Raw genomic sequence first — 21,638 nt, 5'->3', positions numbered from 1 at the left:
TGTTCACTGTGGGGTGTACTCACTTATGTTGCCAGCTATTTAGACATTAATGGCTGTGTGTTGAGTTATTTTCAGAAGACAGTAAATCTACACTGCTATACAAGTTGTACACTGACTACTCTAAGTTATATCCAAGTTTCATGTCTATAGTGTTGTCCCATGAAAAGATATAATAAAATATTTGCAGAAATGTGAGGGGTGTACTCACTTTTGTGATACACTGTGTATATATATATATATATATATATATATATGCCATTATGTGAAGCCATTATGTGGACAGACACCTATGTAAACACCCCCCAACTCCAGTATATGGTCAGATGCACAGATGCAGACGTGTACATCACTCCTACACTATATACTGTAGAGGTCGTACATCCATATGTATCGGAACGATGTGTAGAAAAGAGAAAAGTAAATAAAATATGGCGCGGTTTCTAATGTAGGATAAAAAGTAAATACCTGGTGTTTCTGCTGCTGCTGCTTGCTCAGGTTTCGGCAGTAGGAGTTGTACTTGACGATTTCTTGGCTCATGTCGTCCACATGGTCCATCACCAGCTGCAGATTCTTCTCCAGATGGTTACTGTGGTCACGTATTAACACCCACGTTAGCAGATGTAAGCCTGATACATGGATGCACGATCATCCGAGCATGACCGCTCCTCTGACGTAAGCGTGTACGGAGACGCAGGCTGTTCTGCCGGGTGCACGAAAATATCTGGCACGTATAAAAGCCCTTATTTTTATGAAATCTAGGCTTATAAATGGCACATATCCGCTGCATTAGATATTAGCACGTGAGAGACATCCTTCTTGCGCTTTTCCCAATTACATGCGGCCAGAACTGGTGTTTTTGTGCAGCCTTGTGTGCTCCCTTTGACCTCTTGGTATTTATCTAGACCGTTAAAGGGCATCAATGTACAAAGCAATTGCAAAACAACACCCTGAATGAATGAATCATCGTTCTCTGATCATTATACAAGGCTGTGGATTCTAGTAGTGAGTCTAATGGAGACAGAAGGCCTAGAATGAGCTGAATTACTAATAAATCACAGGTTCAGGAAGAAAGACAGCAGTTTTGCTTGAGTTTTAGCGTTTAGTCTGGGTTTTTTTTTCCTTTTTTTGTCTCCAAATCAAGTAGTATCCAACCGCCCAGCTGTATCTCCTCTACTGCTGCAGACCACGCCCACTCTGACCAGTGTGTAATAGCTCAGGGTTTTGCAAACCCTGGATCGCGACCCACCTAAAGAGCCCAAAAAATGGGTCGCAGAGAAAAATAATAATAAACTTGTATGCAAACGCTTTCTTCTGGAGGCTTTATGTTACATCTTGTAAGCCACAGTAGGACCGGATTGTACAGATGCATTCTTTGTGTTGCCTAGGTCGCCTTAAAAATCTTGGACAAAATGTGGGTCGCTTAAAAAAAAGTTTGAAAAACCCTGAGCGCCCAGGTGGCGCAGCTGGCACACCAGCGGCGAGATTCTGAACTCCTCGGTTCGAAACTCGGCATTGCCACTGGTCGGCTGGCCGCCATCTAGTGGGCATAATTGGCAGTGCCTGCAGCAGTAATGTCCCTGCTAGGGCGGGATGCCTGGACTATGTGGGTGAGAGACGCCTGTGCAGAATGCATGGGTGAAAAAGGGTTCCGCTAAGGGCTGTGCGCAAGGCGGAGGAGGCGTGAGCAGCAATATTCTCTCTGGGAGAAAATGGATAAATAAGTAGCCGACCACTTCTCACACAGAGATCAGTGTTGTGTACGGATAGTCACGCACTGATCACCGTTATTCATCGACCAGCCAACAGAGGCTGTAACTGCAGCAGCAGTGAGGAATCCTTCGGCCCGCCCTCCCTCAGACATAGCCAATCGTGTCTGTGAAGGTGCACGCCTGGCCAATAACGCCACTGAAGATTCAAACGCTGGATCCCAGTGATAGTAGGCCGGCACAATTTACATTTGCCCTACTTTTGAAAGCCCACATAATCATATAATAGCAATAATAATAAATATTAATAATAACAAAATAATAGAATAAAATAGAATTGACTCTGACCTGCTGGACAGACTGAGTAATTCTGTCCTCCAGCTCCCACATCAGCACGTTCATCAGATGTGAGTTCTTGATGCTGATGAGCACTTCCTCGAACATGAGCTCGTACCCAACGTTTGCTTTCTTCAGCCTAAAAACGGTGAGAAGTCCCATACGTGAGAACATTTCTAAATAGAAATATGAAATTCTACATAACTGGTATTATGTGTTTATATCTCCGCTACTCCATCACAGTAATCCCCAACCTTTTTTGCACCACGGACCGGTTTCATATAAGACATAATTTCACAGACCGGCGGGTTGGGAGGATTTAAAATAGAATAACTATACTGCTCACAAATGAGCTTTTTTCGATGCAACGAGATGCTGCTTCCACCTGGGGGTGATATGAGTTGATAAACACCCGTGTGTTGGAAATAAAAGTAGTGTTTTCATTGCTGATGTAGCGATCTCAAATTATTTATTCTTTCTGGGGCGGCACGGTTGCTCGGTGAGTAGCACTGTCGCCTCACAGCAAGAAGGTCCTGGGTTTGATCCCCAGGTGGGGCGGTCCGGGTCCTTTCTGTGTGGAGTTTGCATGTTCCCCCCGTGTCCGTGTGGTTTCCTCTGGGAGCTCTGGTTTCCTCCCACAGTCCAAAGACATGCAAGTGAGGTGAATTGGAGATACAAAATTGTCCATGACAGTTTTCGATGTAACCTTGTGAACTAACGAGCCTTGTGTAATGAGTAACTACCGTTCCTGTCATGAATGTAACCAAAGTGTAAAACATTACTTTAAAATCCTAATAAATAAATAAATGATTCTTTCTGTGTGGCCTGGTAATAAATGACCCACGGACCGGTACTGGTCTGTGGCCCGGTGGTTGGGGACCACTGATCTATCAGACTAAAAGCAAAAGTGGACTTTTGGTGGAAATGTTTGAGGGTCACTCCATTTAAACACCAGCGCTTTTGGAATGAACCGTCCAACAAGCTCACGATCAGGTGTTCACATACTTTTGACCACATGTTCTTTAATCCCATTTCATTCACAGATCTCATTACAACCTACGATCAATAACCCTCCCTTTTTTTCTAAAGCTGCCTGTGTCGGAGTGGAACGATTTCAGCACACGAACAGATTCAGAATATTTTATTCAGCACAGGGAAGCCAGACCTGGAAGATCAAGGTCGAGAGCAGCCAGTAGAGCGCGTTTAATATTAATAGAAGAATCCGGTGCATCAGCAGCCATTTCTGTCAGTGCTGCAGCACTATGTGGAAGCAAACGCCACAGTTTGTCTTTATTTTTATGAATAAAAAATCATGTCACCCTAATACAATTTAAAGTAATTACCAGATACCAGCTGTATAAATCTGGTTTGTTAGCTTGCTTGGCTGGGAAATGATGACCAATGCCAATACGTCGGCTTTAGCATCATTATTTTCTCTGAATTACTCACTGATGACCTTCACAGCGGGGATTAAATGTGTCGTTTCAGCTGGCTCACAAATTAACATAAAATATCCCTGAATGTTCTTTTACTTCACAATTCTTTCAATGTTGCCGTGACTGCAATGAGGACTGTTTTAGGCATCTCGTTTATTTATTTATTAGGATTTTAACGTCATGTTTTACACACTTTGGTTACCTTCATGACAGGACTGGTTCAAGTTTTTAAATGTCAAACACAGTCATGGACAATTTTGTATCTCCAGTTCACCTCACTAGCATGTCTTTGGACTGTGGGAGGAAACCGGAGCTCCTGGAGGAAACCCACGCAGACAGGACCCAGACCGCCCTACCTGGGGATCAAACCCAGGACCTTCTTGCTGTGAGGTTGTAGTGCTACCCACTAAGCCACCAAGTCGCCCTTTTTAGGCATCTTAAATATACTTTTAGGAATAATAAACTGTTCCAACGTCTGGCTCTGAGTTGGACATGGGGTGCCGATTATTAGGTCTGTTTTCACACTTGGTCTGAATAAGGGATGAGCAATTAAATCTTCCAAGGGGCCACATTAGAAACTGGGACTGTTGTGGAGGGCAAAGCCAATAGGTTAAACCTAATTCTGCTTAATATGAATTATACACCGACGAGGCATAACATTATGACCACTGACATGTGAAGTGAATAACACTGATTATCTCTTCATCACGGCACCTGTTAGTAGGTGGGATATATTAAACAGAAAGTGAACATTTTATCCTCAAAGTGGATGTTAGAGCGAGTTTGACGAGTAAAGCAGAGTAAAAACATCAACATCATTTAACATCATTAACTATCAACTTTCACAAAAACCTGTTTTTTTAAGTGCAGGTTTTACACAGCTTTACACAAAGTGATGTTGCTATTTTGTTTGCAGTCTAATTACCTGTTGGGCCCTTGAGCAAGGCCCTTAACCCTCAATTGCTCAGACAGTATACTGTCACAGTACTGTAAGTCACTTTGGATAAAAGCGTCTGCTAAATGGTGAAAATGTAAACGTATCAGCTGCACTCACAGTTCTATTTGCAAACACGTTATGGGGAACCTGGATAAACTCACACATTCACAACTTACAAATGTAGGAAAACTTTAAAAAACAGTCCCTTCAAAATAAAAACAAAGCTACTGTATTGCATGTATGATGTACACTTGTTTAAGTTTTTGTTCTTGCATTGTTTGGTAATATTTACTTTCCATAAAAAAGTCGTGGTTAAAATCCATGTTTCAGTGACGTTTTCACTCAGTCCTGTTACCCCAACATATTCATCCTTCTGAAAAAATGTAAACAGAAATGTTCATTATCTGTATCTACTGAAGGTCACGGGAAGAGCATTAGTAGGTTCTCCTTTTTATCCTCTGCATGTTTGATAATATTGTAACTCTGAGAAGATTCATCTCAGCGTTCATTCCTGTTACCTGCATTTGTTTATAGTTATTGACAAATCACTAGACTGGTGTTCTGGTGCTTTAGCATGTTCTCCATGCTGCTATATTTCATGTATTTACTAATTCTAGGTTAAAAACTCAGTCCTGTTACTCGTAGACAACCATCTTCCACTTAGAAACCTTAAAAACCTGAAAAATTAAACAAAGGTGCCTGAGATTTGACCAAAACACCTTCTGAATAGTTAGGTGTGTGTTACTAGGCGCCCAGGTGGCGCAGCGGGATATTCCGCTTTCACACCAGCACCTCCGGTCGGCTGGGTGCCATCTAGCGGGCATAATTGGCAGTGCCTGCAGCAGATACTACCTTGCCACCGTATCTGCAGGGTGGGGGCCGGACTATGTGTGGGTGGGTGGGTCTTCATACGCTGTGTAAGGACCCTGACTGGCGGAAGAGACGCCTGTGCAGAAATCAGGGGCGAGAAGAGGAGGGCTGTATACGTGTCGGAAGAGGTGTGTACAGCGACGTGCTCTCCTCGGATGCAATCTGGTATCTCTGGTAGCAGCGGAAGACAAGATTGATTCGCTAAATCGGGAGGAAAATGCATTTAAAAAAAAGTGTGTGTTACTAGATTCAGTGTCGAACAAAAATTAAAAATGAACTTTACTTTCATCCAGTTACTGCACGCAAATGGCATCCGTTCAGTGGAACGGCCCTTAAAGACATAATGTGTGTAAATTTGTACTGAAAGTAAATAAAGTATTAAACATCCAGTGGCTGAAAACTTCCTCCCCCCTTCCTCACTTTACCCCGGTGTGTGAAATATCCGCCAGTCGTGTTAAGTGTGTAAGTGGTGGTCGTGTGTTTGCTTACGCCTCGGGTGAGAAGTCTTTCTCTCTGCAGATCTCCATCAGTCTGGGTGTTAATCTGTAGGCCTTGAGGGACAGCGAGCCCTGCGCCGTCTTGATGGGATCTGCGGACACAAACCATTAGAGAGTGAAGTGCTGCGGTCACGTCTTTTTAATTAAAGCATTCGGACTTCGCTAAACGCAGCAAACTGTGTGAATGTGAACTGTTGTAAATACGGAATATTGACCTGCGAGTTAGTGAAGTAACTCCCAGCACAACAGAACAACTCTGTCGGTTAGAGAGTTCGTCTAAAATCACTGCGATCGTACCGTTCTGCTTATACGAGGGTTCTTCAAAAAGTTTCAGCACTTTCAAACTTTACTTATTAAGAATTTCAAAAGCAAATGACGTCACTTTTCTACATCGTCACCTTCCGATGTATTTTTCCAGCGTCGTACCAACTGTTTAATGCTGTCAGCAAAAAATGTTTTGGGTTGAGAGCGTAGCCACTGATGCAGCGCTGCTTTCACATCATCATCACATGAAAATCTTCTTCCCCTTAAAGCTTCTTTGAGCGTCCAAAAAGCGTCTCTCAGTCTCTCAGACATGACCAATTACTACTCCTTCCCAACCAAAATATAGAAGTGCTAAAACTTTTTGAAGATCCCTCTTAAATTTAGACATGACCATGAAACTGTTTAAAGTCACGTTTCAAAAGCATGTGCATTCACATAGCTAAGTCCAGTCTCTCAACACCTACAGGACAGTGGTAGCTCAGTGGTTAAGCTACTGGACTAGTAACCGGAAGTTCTGGTTCAAGCCCTGCATTTGTCATGTTGCCACTGTCTGACCCTTGGGGGGACCCTTTAAGGGGACAGTGGTAGCCTAGTGGCTAGAGCTTAGAGAAGAAGATTGTAGGTTTAAATCCAGGCTCTAGTATGCAGCCACAGTTGGGCCCTTAAGCAAGGCCCTTAACCCTGTCTGCTCCTGGGGCCCCATACAATGGCTGACCCTGCTCTCTGACCCCAGCTTTCTAACAAGCTGGGATATGCGGAAACGGAATGTCATTTCACTGTACATGTGTGTATGTATATATGACAAATAAAGGTGTTGTTGTTGAGCAAAACCCTTAATCAACAATTTCTTAGATTTAAGTCCGTTTGGATAAAACCGCCTGCTAAATGCTGCGAATGTAAACGTAAACCAGTACTGACACACTATTTCATAACAACTGTTCATGAGAAGGTCAGGGATCTAATAAATGTCGGGCTGATGGTTGTTATTTGTAGTTCACGTGTTGAATGCAGAAATATAATCAGAATACAGACCTGAGTGACCGAACGAGTCTGTGTGAAAACCTCGTGATCTCTCTACATAGACGCATTTACGTCATCCTACACTCCCGAGAAGAGGGCGTGTCTAAATTCTAAGATTCCTTGAAATGCTCCTACTGAGGGTTCCTAATTCTAAGTGATAATCTGACTGAATGACGAGGGAGCGTCCGATGCTTTTTCAGAGCTGAAGGCAATCCCAGCATTCAGTGCGGCATGACTTTTCTAACAAATAAACTGCAAACATGGTGGACGAATGAAAAGCGGAGCAACCAACAGAGTTCTTTTCAAATGTAAATCAATTCTCGTTAATGTTTAATTTGTATAAAGGTGCACAAGTGTTGTTTATTTGCAAATTTGCTCTCATCAGGGACAGTTTAAACGTTTTCGGTACACGAAGGGAGACGTTAGCTGGCATGTTAGCGGGTCGTGCCGCCTCAGCCCGTCGGTTTGAATGACCTGAGGCTAACTGTGATCGCTGTCTAAGTAGTGCGTCTAAATAATCTGTCTTATGAGTTCGATGTCTTATTAGAATCCTCTCTACTGAGGCAGCTGATCAGATAGGCAGTAGGCAGCAAGGCAGCTCACTAGGTTTTCACACAGACCCAATATATCATACGGGCTAGACGCCTGGGCTGATGTATCTTTGAAACAGCAAGGGGTGTCGCAGGTTGTGGTAGTGAATACCCGCTGACAGTGGTCCAAAAAGGGACAAGCCACAAACCACTAACAGGTTGTTGGGCGGCCATGACTCAGTGATAACAGAGGATGTACAGCCTGTGGCGGCTGGTACAAACAAACCACAGATGAACTGTGGCTCAAATTGCAGATCATTTTAATCGTGGTGATGAAGTGAGGTGTCACAGCACACAGTGCATCATCGAACCCTTCTGTGTACGGGCTTGGTTATGTAGTCGACTACCGTGACATCTTCACTTATACACCAAATAGACCTGCACAGAAGCTACGTTCTGAGGTATGAACCCTGGTCCTCCGGCTTGAATGGTTAATTGTGCGTGAAACCTGGTCGCAGGACAAAAAAAAGGTTACAGGGTGAAATTACTGAAACAACCACCTCCTGTCTTCTTTCTTTGCTTCACACAGACGTTTATTTCATCGTTTGACAACCCAATCTCGATGAGGGGCGAGAAAGGTCAAATAGCAAAGGTTTTTTTTTAATAATGAGAAGACACAGTCATGGTGGTCGGCTTTGTGATGATAAAACTAGCAAAAGGTGCTGCGTTCGGTAATTGAGTTGTACCGAATTCATTCAGCTGTCGGCGCTGTCAAAAGACTTTAGACAGTCCTTATCAGCCATGCCAGTCATACCGGAGTAGAAGGGAGTAGCCATCCTCGAAAAAAAAGGAAGACCGTGCTTGATACTGGAGTCGATGCACAGAAAACTGGAAAACCCAGAAGCATGAAATACAGCCGTGATCAATCTGACGCGGGTTAAGTAACTCGTGCACAGAAGCTGTCAGGATCGCTCCTGGAATTCCTTTCTTACTCGTATGGATACGCTGACGCCGGATCGGACTGTGAAGGATTTCTGATTCGGCCTGCAATATAGCGAGCTGCATTATTGATGTATTTTAAAGGAGGTGTGATGGAGCGTGTGCAGGAGGTGCTGGAAGGCTGCACTGCATCACTCGGGGTTTCTCTCTGGAGAGCGCGGCTAGATTAACGGAAGGGGACCGAGCGACCCTAAAGAGCTAAACTCACCACTTCTGCCTGTAATGAACCCTAATGAAGTGTGAAATCAGTAAATCTTCGCTAAAATAGTAAAAGCGTAGCTCCTCCGAAACGCCAACTCGGCTGACGGTAATGGTTATCAGCACGTCAGCATTTTGGGTGTAATTATCTTATTAGCATAGTTAACAGTACTAGAATGTTCTGTTTGTCACGCTAGCCTTGAAGCTAATAAGAACTGTGACTGTTCGAAGCCTAGGGCACGATGCACGGTTTACCACTTGATTTTCTACATTTTGGCAAGATCTATTATGGCAATCACCCCATTGAATGTGCCCGTTCTTACCACTTATGTTACTAAAACTTGAGAAATGAAATGTTTACTATGGAAGCACTTCTGTAAGAGCGTCTGCTAAATGCAGAAAATGTGAATGTAATGTAAAATGTAGTGTGAGTGCTGCAGCTACATGAATGCAATTAAACAGCACAATACTGATCTTCTTTAAGTCAAAAGTTTACATACAGTTACTCGTCGGTTCCGGCAGGCTGAGCGCCTATGTGAACAACTATTGGCTTGTTCTTAAAAGCGAGGTTGCTGGAGGTGATTCCTCATAACTGGTGCAATTACGACCCCTGCTGGCTGATTGATGACGCTGCACTGGGACGAGGTATAATGTGTGATCAGGGTGTGTCTCTCCGCACACAAAGCTGATCCGCATATGAAGTCGCCTCGTGCGGGTGAAAAGATGCAGTCGGCTACTGCACATGTGTCGGAGGCTCTCCTCAGTCTGAGTGGAGGTCAGCATCAGTAGAGAAGAAGCATAATGCAATTGGGGGATATGATTAGATTGAGAGTTCAAAACTGCTGGGTAAAAACCATACATAAATTTTGAGTCTCGACGGTGCCACCAGTCTGGCTGGCACAACTTCCAGTTGGCTCTGTTACTGGCAATCCGAGCGCCTATATGGACCATATCTGGCTTGTCCGGGGGAGGGGCCAGAAGAATACATCATAACTGCTGCAATTGCGACCTTGCTGGCTGATCGATGGCATCTGGACAATGAGACGGGACATAATGGAGATCTGTGCGTGACTCTCCATGTACGAAACAGATCTCCATATGAACCCACTTCATGCAAGTGATGTTTGTTTGTTTGTTTATTTATTGGTTTAACACTATGTGAACACGTCTTTTCATGTTCTTTTTTTATAAGGATCAGATCAGAGTCTTTCTTGTTCAGTTTTTGTTTATCTGCCTTTCTATGTGTGCTTTCAGTTTTATATTCATGAAGAATTCTGTTCCGTCCTTCATCATTTGGGGGAAAAGCAAGTCTTTGCCACTCTTGTAAATACTCAGGACTTACTCAGGTGTCACATAATGGAGCTCGTGCCGGTAAAAAGAAGTGGTTGGCTACTTCACGTGTATTTAAGTCGTGACCCTGCTCATTCAGGAGTGGACATCTGCAGCAGTACAGGTGAAATAGGATCGTGTAACTGGATATGACTAGATTGGAAGGAAAATTAAAGACCAGGAATACAGGAGTCACTGTCTACAGTCAAGCCAGCTTTACATGATCATAAGCTTAGAGGCTGCTGAGCAAGAAAGACGCCTCTGTCACTTGCAGTACAACATCTGATGAACTGCAATTTAACATGACAAATAAATGAGATCTTGTTTTATAGATACCGGCGGCACTGTCACAAATTTGACTTGCACATTTTAGTGTTCGATATAAAAGGCCCAGATCATAACTAAAACTGTCAGATTGTGATTCTGCTCTTCACGCTGTCAGAGAACACCATTTTTTTACGTTTACGCATTCACCTGCTGTATAAAAACCTCGTGAGCATGACAGCAATCGAACAACGCTGAACGTCGTGAAGCGTGCGCCAGGTTTAAAGCGACCGTGACTCTCGAGTTGTTGTGAGACGGGAATTGAAACCGCAGCCGTTCCTGTTCGTACCCTCGAGCTATAAATCGGAGACGCGCTACACGCTGGCAGCGGGATGTTAGTTACCTCAGCGGGGACTCGTTAATCAGAGACGAGGAGTCTCACCGTAAATAAGCACCACCGACTCCTCGATGGCGTGCTGGTAGCTGAACTGGGAGTCAAGCAGAGCTCGGCTCACGAACGAGCCGTAGAAGGTGGACAGGTACCAGCCGACGTGCAGGTGGTCGATGTTGACGTGGCACAGACTTCGCATCATCTCCATCTGGTACTGAACTGAGAGAGAGAAACAAAGGATTTCATTACGTTTAATATTATTCAAAGCTGATACGTGAGCACACAAAACTTGTGTGTGTTTGCACAGTTGCAGTAGCTTGTAGCTTAGTGGTTAAAGTACTGGACTAGTAATTAGAAGCTGCTACTGTTGGGTTGGGCCCCTGAGCAAAGCCCTTATCCCTCAATTGCTTAGACAATATACTGTCACAACTGTAAGTCGCTTTGGATAAAAACGTCTGCTAAATGCTGAAAATGTAAGTGTGTGTGTGTGTGTGTGTGTGTGTGCAGCATCAATTTTCCACTTCTGACCCGTGTTTCATGAGCACTGGGTATTAAAGTACTGGACTAGTAATCAGAAGTTGCTACTGTTGGGTTGGGCCCTTAACCCTCAATTGCTTAGACTGTATACTGTCACAGATTTACATTTACATTTTCGGCATTTAGCAGATGCTTTTATCCAAAGTACTGGGACAGTATATTGTCTGAGCAATTGAGGGTTAAGTGCCGGCCTTGCTCAAGGGCCCAACAGTGGCAACCTGGCAGTGGGGCTTGAACCGGCAACCTTCTGATTACTGGACCACTACCTTAACCACTAGGCACAGCTGTAAGTCACTTTGGATTACAGCGTCTGCTAAATGCTTAAAATGTAAATGTGTGTGTGTGTGTGTGTGTGTAGCATCACTTTTCCACTGTACTGCAGACTTTTGCATACACTTCTGACCCGGGTTTCATGAGCATCTGTGTTAAAGTACTGGACTACTAATCAGAAGTTGCGCTGCTGGGTTGGGCCCTTGAGCAAGGCCCTTAACCCTCAATTGCTTAGACTGTATACTGTCACAGTTGTAAGTCACTTTGGATAAAAGCATCTGCTTAATGCTGAAAATGTAAATGTGTGCATGTGTGTGTGTGTAGCATCACTTTTCCACTTCTGACCCGGGTTTCAACCCGGTGTTAAAGTACTGGATTATTGATCAGAAGGTAGCTGGTTCAAGCTTCACCACAGCGAAGTTGCCACTGTTGGGCACCTGAGCAAGGTTTGTTTTGTTTGTTTGGATTTTAACGCCATGTTTAACACATTTGTGTCATTTTATGGCATGATCAGTATTATGTTTGAGTCTGATTATTGTGTCTTGTGTTTATATTGTGGGGCAGTGGGAGCCTAGTGAGTAGAGCTTGAGGCTATTAATTGAAAGGTTGAAAGTTTGAATCCCAGCTCTGCTGTGCAGCCACTGTTGGGCCCTTGAGCGAGGCCCTTAACCTTCTAGGCTCCAGGGGCGCCGTACAATGACTGACCCTGCGCTCTGACCCCAGCTTCCAAACAAGCTTATGGCTGCAAGGTAAGTTAAGACTGTTCTTTTATGGTTTCAGGGGTGTGTACTTGTCTCTTTTTGGTATATTTTGGGCATTCTATAAGTAAGTGTTTTATTGTAGTAGGTGTTTGGCAGATTTTACAGGTTGGTGGGTTATTCTACTGTGGATAATTCTGCATGTTGTGTGTATGACTCGGTCTATACGTCGTCCTTGGTGTGTCCTTGGTTTAATGTTAATGTTTGGTTGTATTTCACGACGGTGTTCCATTCAGTTTGCCATTTTTCTTTAATATAGGTGCACCTGAGCAAAGATCCTCAACCCTCAACTGCTCGAACTGTATTTACATCAGATTTATTCGTACAAAAACATCTCAAAGCAACTTGACAGATTCCAGAACAAAAAAACCCTGATGGATAAGCTGAGGGAAACATCAGCAGAGAGGAGCTCCATAAATACTGAATATTAGAAAGAAGAAACCTTGAGAGGAACCAGCCTCAACAGCACCTCCATCCTGCTTGAGCTGACTAGAGAATATTTCACAAGTTATACCAAGTGAAAAGCACACAAAATTTATTTCTAATGTATGAAGTTATCAATGATCACTGATTAATTGGGTTTTTTGTAAATATTTTAGGCACTAAATTACGCTAGCCCATGTCCACTAAGATATTTCACGATGGTGGTCTTAGTGTTCCATTCAGTTTGCCTTTTTTCCTTAATGTAGGTGCACCTGAGCAAAAACCCTTAACCCTCAACTGCGCGAACTGTATTTACGTCAAATTTACTTGTACAGAAATGTTGTCTCAAAGCAACCTGACAGATTCCAGAACAAAAAAACCCTGTTGAATAAGCTGAGGGAAACATCAGCAGGGAGGAGCTCCATAAATACTGAATATTAGAATGAAGAAACTCAACAGCACCTCCACCCTCCTTGAGCTGACTAGAGGATATTTGGCTTAATCAAAATTTGATTAAATATCATTTATTTATTTATTTATTAGGATTTTAACGTCATGTTTTATACACATTCATGTTACATTCATGACAGGACGGGTAGTTACTGCTTACACAAGATTCATCAGTTCAAGTTTAATATCAAACACAGTCATGGACAATTTTGTATCTCCAATTACCCTCACTTGCACTTCTTGGACTGTGGTAGGACACGGGGAGAACATGCAAACTCCAAACAGAAAGGACCCGGACCTCTTCACCTGGGAGTCAAATCTAGGACCTTCTTACTGTGAGGTAACAGTGCTACCCACCGAACCACCCAATAAAATAGACTACTGATGTGTAAATAGATTATTTTAACAAGTTAAACCAAGTGAAAAGCAAACAAAATGTATTACTAATACATAAAGTTATTAATGACCATTGATTACATTTTTCTAAAGTAATCTAGACAATAAGATGCAGAGATCCGGGTTTCAAATCCCAGCAGTGCTATGGTCGGCATCTGCATGGACACGACTGGGGAATAGCCGAAACAGCCTAGCCATTGGGAGGTGCACTTGCCAGTGCGCTCTCAGCGCTGGTCCCAAGCCCGAAATAGGTGTGTAGGTATAGAATTTACATTTTCAGCATTTAGAAGACACTTTTATTCAAAGCGACTTACAAACTGTGACAGTATATTATCTACGGGTTAAGGGCCTTGCTCAAGGGCCCAACAGTGGCAACCTGACAGTGGTTGGGCTTGAACCAGCGACCTTTCCATTGTTAGTCCAGTATCTTGACCGCTAAGCTACAACTGCAACTACAACTAGAAATAGGTGTGTTGTGTCAGGAAGAGCATCCAGCGTTTCGAGTACCTAAATACAACAGCAAAAAGGAGAACAAATTCTGTTTGCGTACTATTATTAATTATTTATAATTTAGTCCCTCCTCCCTCCTAGTAACAGTTTCCTCCTGATCTACACTGACAGGGTGTGAATGAGTGTGTGATGCCCTGCGATGGAATGGTGATCTGTCCAGGGAGCATCTGTCAGCAGGACTATTAACCTAAACTGTAAAGTTTTATTTATATGAGTATAACCAACAATAATAGTATAAATAACTGCAATGTTTTAACTTTAAATAACTTTAACTCTGCTCAAACAAGACACAGGTTTAATAGAAGAATGATAGAGAAGAAAAGCTCAGAAGAGCTGAATATTAAAATCCTGGAGTTAATCCTGCCGTTCGAACCAGCACCACATGAACGGATGAACGGCGTGGCCGGAGGAGTCGCGGCGACTACACGCTGTTCCACGGGCATCTTTCAGGCCGTAATCAGACTGATGCTTAATTGGCTGTGTCAGGATTTTATGAGCAGCTATAACGGAGGAAGAACAGATCAGGAGCCTGAAGCGATATGGATAAGGACATGCAGAACAGGGTGAACATTTATCACACTCCTCCTCAACCGAAGCCAACAAGTGCACTCCGTTTCCACTAGATAAGGAAAGCAAGAGGGGGAAAAAGGGGCGAGAAAATAGTTCCTCAGTGTGGAGGAACTCATTAAGTCGTACAAATGCTAGCTTAGAAGGCTGGGCGTGATCTCCGGGTTAGATATTATTTGGGGAAAGTCTCAACAAAAGTAGGTTGTTCAAGCCCACACATTTTCTGAAACCTTCCTCTGTTAAACCCTGATAAGAGTTTCATCGACAGTTGAGATGCTCAAGTCTCATTTTGTTAGACGAAAAAGAACGTTTGTATCAGTTACAAAATTAGAGTAATTTTTCTGAAGTTTTCTGAAGGGTTTTCTGAAATGTGCTGCGTCTTATTTATTTATTTATTAGGATTTTAACGTCATGTTTTACACACTTTGGTTACATTCATGACAAGACAAACACAGTCATGGACGATTTTGTGTCTCCAATTCACCTCACTTGCACGTCTTTGGACTGTGGGAGGAAACCCACACTGACACGGAGAGAACATGCAAACTCCACATAGAAAGGGAATCGAAACCCAGGATCTTCTTGCTGTGAGGTGACAGTGCTACCCACCGAGCCACTGTGTCTTCCTACCGTTTGATGGACTGGCTACTCTAAATTGCCCCATAGGTGTAAGTACGTAAATGGTAACGGTGTGTTGCCCTTAGTGTTTCCTGATGGTACCGGACACACCACGACCATGACCACTTAAGAATGCAAAATTTGATGACAATCCCTTGTCAAGTTTGGGTTACCCAAATAAGATAATAAAAATAATAAAGAACTGTTGGAATGAACCAGAGTCTAAAGCAAGGTAACGGGCTACAAGGTAAATTAGAACCTGTGTGACCCTGCCCACAGTCAAGTGAGCTTTGCACTGTCATAGGATTAAAAACTCCTTATTTATAGCTCCATTAAAACAGGTGTTGGACCAAGGGACAAAGAGAAGTCACACGCTCTATTTAATCATAATCACTAACAGGCCAACAAAGTGAAATTGACCCCCAAAACAAAATGTGGGTATTCCGCTAGCACACCAGTACCGAGATTCTGAACTCCTCGGTTCAAAACTCGGTGTTGCCACCGGTCGGCTGGGCGTCATCTAGCCGGCATAATTGGCAGTGCCTGCAGCAGACATGGTTCTGCTAGGGAGGGGTGACCGGACTATGTGGGTGGGGTCTTCCCACTAAGGGCTGCGTGCAGGTCGGAGGAGGCGTGAGCAGCAATATACCCACCTCGACCTGGATCAGGGATCCCCCAGCAGCGGAAGATAAATTGACTACACTACATTGGGTGAAAATGCATAAATTAAAAAAAAAAAGTCCTGCTCTAGAAGACGTCTCTATGGTTCACTCATATAGTCATAAAAAATAAGAAAAAAAGCTGCAGAAATCCTTGAAATCCCAACATCACCATTAAACACTTGCTCCTTAAAGGTGTACGTAAACTTTAGACTCCAGCCGCACATGATCTCGACCTTGTTTATACATAATGGAAATCAGTCGACCAAACAGTGAGCAAAAAAATGCACCTTCTAAGCTGCTCCGGCAGCCAAGTAACAGCAAATTAAGCAGGAGGCACTGATGACAGCTGGAACCCATCCAGCTCAGACCTGGAAACGATCCTGAGGGACGCTGCAATTCAGAGAGCTCACAATAGTGAAGACAATACGAGAGCATCCTGCCAAACAATAAAGCCTCCACCAATAACTCCAAGGTCAGATGTGAGTTCTCCGGTCTATACGGATTGACAGGGACGCTTAAATCAGGAGACCCAGTCAGACGAGACTATGCGGTAACGTTTCTCACCAAAGAATGAGGAATGATTTATGAAAATATGTGGTCGGCACTTTTGCACAGGTATTGCTGGGACAAACATACACTGCAAAGAAGAGCAATAATCTGAGGCATGACACACCAATAACCGGCTGCCATCGTGACCATACCACACGATTTTTGCCCTGATTTGGTCACCGCTAGACATGCCAGTTTGGAGGCAAATCGCCGATCGCTTGCAGACTAAAAAAATATCTAGCGTGCTAAATATCTGGACCTGTCGGCAACTCATAATCATGTAGTGTGAAAAGTGTTGCGATCTGGTTGTGATTGTTGTGAACGGAAGATACACAATGAGGGGAAACCCGGGAGAGAGGAATGTAAATGTGTGTGGGGGGCATAATATAGTTTATATCAGAATACATCAGCATACACAAGCCTTACAGTATTTGTGACTTATTGTATACGCCGGGTGCCCACACTTTTGTGGCTTGAGATCTACTATTTTAGTCGACAGATCATCGCAATCTAGTTTTTAAGAAGGTTGGCCTCATCATCAACCTTATTCTGATGATTTACACTGAATGGTGTCAGCTGATACCAATTCTCAAGCAGCTTCCAAGTGTTCATCCGTAAGGGTGAATTGATATTTAGACATCATTAATTTCTTCACATCGGCACGGTGGCTAAGTGGGTAGCACTGTCGCCTCAGCAAGAAGGTCCTGGGTTCGATCCCCAGGTTAGGCAGTCCAGGTCCTTTCTCTGCGGAGTTTGCATGTTCTGGAACAAGCTGTGGCAAGCTGTAGCCTAGTGGTTAAGGCACAGGACTAGTAATCCAAAGGTTGCTGGTTAAAGCCCCACCACTGCTAGGTTGCTGCTGTTGGGCCCTTGAGCAAGGCCCTTAACCCTCAGTTGCTCAGACTGTATACTGTAATGTAAGTCGCTTTGGATAAAGGCGTCTGCTAAATGCTGAAAATGTAAATGTAAATGTAAAAAATGTTCTCCCCGTGTCTGCGTGGGTTTCCTCCGGGTGCTCCGGTTTCCTCCCACAATCCAAAAACATGCCACCAGGCTAATTGGAGACACTGAATTGTCCTATAGATACCTAGCTGCTAGATGCACAAACCAGTGCAGCCCAGATAAAATAGGGAGGATTGTGTCAGGAAGAGCATCCGGCGTAAAAAATGTGCCAAATCGATGCGGATCATAATCATAATCATAAAGCCGACCCCGCAACCGAACGGGACAAAGGCCGAGGAAGAAGAAGAAGAAGCTTATTTTATTCACACAAGTAGGTTTGTCCAAAATTGTCCAGCGGAGGCGCTTGACTTCAACGGAAAGCCAGATTGTAGGGTTAAAATTTCTCCGTCGGCTTCTTCCACGTATGAGCTAAACAGCCGTCTCTGCAGTGTCCTTGCCCGAATCGAAACATTTTTTGTTTCTTTGTCTCATCTTCACAGCGTAGGTTACAAAGGAAAAATGCCCAAATGACTACTGATGAATAAAAACGTTTTTTATTCATCAGATAATAAACTAATTAAAGAACCAGTGGCCACATTTCATGTCAATCACGTTAACCTGTTTAAATGAGGCGTGATCTACCAGCTTGCACTGTGCAGTCGACTGGTAGATCGTGATCTACCATCATACCAACGCTGCATTGCCAAAAAAATTTATTTAGCTTCCCCTCTCAAGAACAGACGATTCTTGCTGACCACATAGCCAAATCCACTCCTTTATCCAGATTCTTTTCTTCTTTCTCCTTGCCTTTCTCCTTGCCTTTTGACGAGGTACCATTAAACCCCTCGTCACTTCTCGTGTGTTTTCGTGACTAAACGTAGTTTGGGAGACCAGACAGACTCATCTGAGATTCCTCTTGGCGATAGATGGTGTGGTGTGTGACCCCCTATCGCTGATCAGTTGTGTAGTGTGAAAACCACAACGACTTAAAAGACTCCCGATTACAAGAGATCCAGTCGTGTAGTGTGAACTTACTATGACTTTTATTTGGAAGCCTTTCAGAGCTTCAGAAGCCATGTTCCAGTGATAAAGCCTTTCTAGAAAATGGTATTTTTTCACGACTGTGCAAATGATCTGACCAATAATATTTCTGTTTCCAATCTGTAACGTCTTTCCATCTTCATTTGGAGACACATGATGAACAGTCTTCACATTAGATGTGGGGGAACAGCCCTCAGAACTGACAGTGCCGGGCTGAATAAGAATGAAGCAGCGAGCTGCAATTTGTCATGGAACTCATGACATCCACCCCCCCACCCTTCACCCCCACAACGACCTGAGAACGGTGGCGACATTTAAGTCACGCAGTTGAAGTCAAACAAGCACTGCCGATTGCCTCGTCCTGAAAAAAACCCTTTCAGCTGCCTTCATAAAGAAAGCTTAGTGACAAAACAACCCCAGTGGTGCAGTGAAAATCTTGGCTGTGGAAGCTGAGGAACGTCACTGACTTGACACTTTTATTTTGTGCTGCTGATTTGGTGGTGCTGAGTTAAAGGTACACGCTGTGCGGCTAAGTGCTCTAAATGTACCTTTAATTGGACATTTGCTCGAAGGTTCATGGAACTACCTGAAGTTTCCAAACCCGTATTCTACTTCTTACTTTACTTCTCAGCTCGTTTGATTTTACTGCTTAACCTTAAAAAATATCCTCTATAATCATGATAATTATTATTATTATTATAATACTAGTACAATGTGGGCACTGGGCTTCTATTAACGACCTATGGTGTGGGCACTCGACTTCTATTAATGATATATAGTGTGGGCACTCAGCTTCTATTAATGATATATAGTGTGGGCACTCAGCTTCTATTAACAACATGTAATGTGGGAACTCGGGTTCTGTTAATTATGTATAGTGTGAGCACATGGCTTTTATTAATGATGTATAATGTGGGCACTGGGCTTCTATTAATGATATATAGTGTGGGCATGCATCTTTTATTATTAACAAATAAAGTGGGCACTTGACTTCTATTAACGACCTATAGCATGGACACTGGACTTCTATGTATGACCTATAATGTGGGCACTCGGCTTTTATTAATTACGTATAATTAGGGCACTCAGTTTCTATTAACGACCAATAGTGTGGGCACTGGGCTTTTATTAATGACCTGTGATGTGGGCACTGGACTTCTATTAATGATGTACAGTATAGTGTGGGCACTCAGCTTTTATTATTAATGTATAATATGGGCACTTAGCTTTTATAATTAACGTATAATGTGGGCACTGGGCTTCTATTAATGACTGGTAGTGTGGACACTGGGATTCTATTAATGGCAATATGGGCACTGGGTTTCTATTAATAATGTATAGTGTGGGCACTCTGCTTCTATTAATGACCTATAATGTGGGCATTAGGCTTCTATAGTAAAAGGGGGCAGATGCTAGTCTGTGGCTCTCCTTGGCCAGTTTGAAGATGGTTGAAGTGGCAAGGGAAATTGGACCCGACTACATGGGAAGAAAAGGGAAAGAATGCAGATATATTTATGTATTTATATAGTTGAATCTATTTATGTAGAGTCCATTTATGTAAGACACCAAGCATTAGTGATGAACCTCTTGGCTTCTACTGCTGATTTGGGGCTTTGGTTTGAGCTCAGTGCAACAATCCCACTGTGCTTCTCTATTACAAAGCCACACTGAACTGGATAAAGACATCGTCGACGACAGGAGGATAAATTATTCCTTTGATCTTCATTTAAAGCAGGAGCCTCGCTCGAGCCGAGCGAGCGCACAAAGCCGAGCACGCGCCTCTGTTTGTGTTGTGGCTGTTTGTGTTGTGGCTGTGTAATTCAGCATCTTTTGTGTGCCACAAGTGGTCGACGGTGCAACTTCAGCCAACACAAATGACTTAGCGGCTGTAATTCTGCCTGGAGAAAGGCATTGTTTCAGGATACGCCGGGTTCTGCTGTTACACCTCGAGAACAGAACAGCAGTGAAGTCATTAAACCTGGACCAGCGCTGACATTTGATTTGCCATACAGTTTTTTACTGGATGGATTTTGCCATTAGATTAGCTGGAAAGGTCTTTGTGAAACGTCGTAGGTAATGAGCACTTGTCCAAAGTGGGATAAAGATTCAGTACCTTTTTCAGCGGTTGAGTAATGCCACGCTGGGTGCTTATTTGGCAAGGAATTAGTTACCTGTGCCCGGACTGACAGACTGTTAGGTGATTTAAATGAAGTGTTAGTTGTATTCAGATGGACAGCTATTAAGTCAGGACTAGTAAGAGCCTTTGCAATGTGAAATTATATAAAAAAGTTAAAAACTCACCTCTTTACTAAGCACTTAAGCTGAGAACTAACACTCTAACACTCTTACTAACACTTTTATTCCTTTCTTATTTCCTTAAAAAAAATTGTTCTACCAGGGTTTCAGCAGATCTGTATCCTTGGACTGTTCTTGGACTTAAACTAGAGTAGGCAAATGTTTACTGTGGAAGCTCCTCTATACACAGATGAGGAATAACATTATGACCACCTTCCTAATATTGTGTTGGTCCCATTTTTGCTGCCAAAACAGCCCTCACCCGTCAAGGCATGGACCCCACCAGACCCCTGGAGGTGTGCTGTGGTATCTGGCACCAAGATGTCAGCAGCAGATCCTTTAACTCCTGTAAGCTGTGAGGTGGGGCCTCCATGGATCAGACTTGTTTCTCTAGCACATCCCACAGATGCTTGATTGGATTGAGATCTGGGGAATTCGGAGGCCAAGTCGACACCTCAAACTAGTTGTTGTGCTCCTCAAACCGTTCCTGAAGCATTTTTGCTTTGTGGAAGGGCGCATTAACCTGCTGAAAGAATACCATTCCATGTAAGGGTGGACATGGTCTGCAACAATGCTTAGGTAGGTGGTACGTGTCAAAGTAGCATCCACATGGATGGCAGGACCCAAGGTTTTCTAACAGGTGCCGTGATGAAGGGATAATCAGTGTTATTTAATTCACCTGTCAGTGGTCATACTGTTATGCCTGGTCAGTGTAAGTCGCTCTGGATAAGAGCGTCTGCTAAATGCCGAAAATGTAAATGTAATGAAAACATGGATTCTGATCTGCTGCTAATCTACTTGACAGCAAAAAAAACCTTATTTATTTATTTTCTGCTTTTTTAA

At 43.3% G+C, this 21,638-nt stretch overlaps 1 protein-coding gene across 1 annotated transcript in view; it reads right to left on the bottom strand.

Annotated features, from left to right (window-relative positions):
- Positions 1-21,638, bottom strand: part of rad21a (RAD21 cohesin complex component a) — a 70,540-nt gene that overhangs the window by 7,148 nt on the left and 41,754 nt on the right. The window contains 5 exon segments of the mRNA XM_062985486.1: positions 466-586; positions 2,055-2,078; positions 2,080-2,181; positions 5,775-5,874; positions 10,829-10,996. Coding sequence (XP_062841556.1) covers positions 466-586; positions 2,055-2,078; positions 2,080-2,181; positions 5,775-5,874; positions 10,829-10,996 — 515 coding nt within the window.

The sequence above is a fragment of the Trichomycterus rosablanca genome, chromosome 23 (genome assembly GCF_030014385.1).
Source record: "Trichomycterus rosablanca isolate fTriRos1 chromosome 23, fTriRos1.hap1, whole genome shotgun sequence".
Lineage (NCBI taxonomy): Eukaryota > Metazoa > Chordata > Actinopteri > Siluriformes > Trichomycteridae > Trichomycterus > Trichomycterus rosablanca.
The sequence above is the reverse complement of the archived record's forward strand: the minus strand, read 5'-3'. Positions and strand labels throughout refer to the sequence as shown.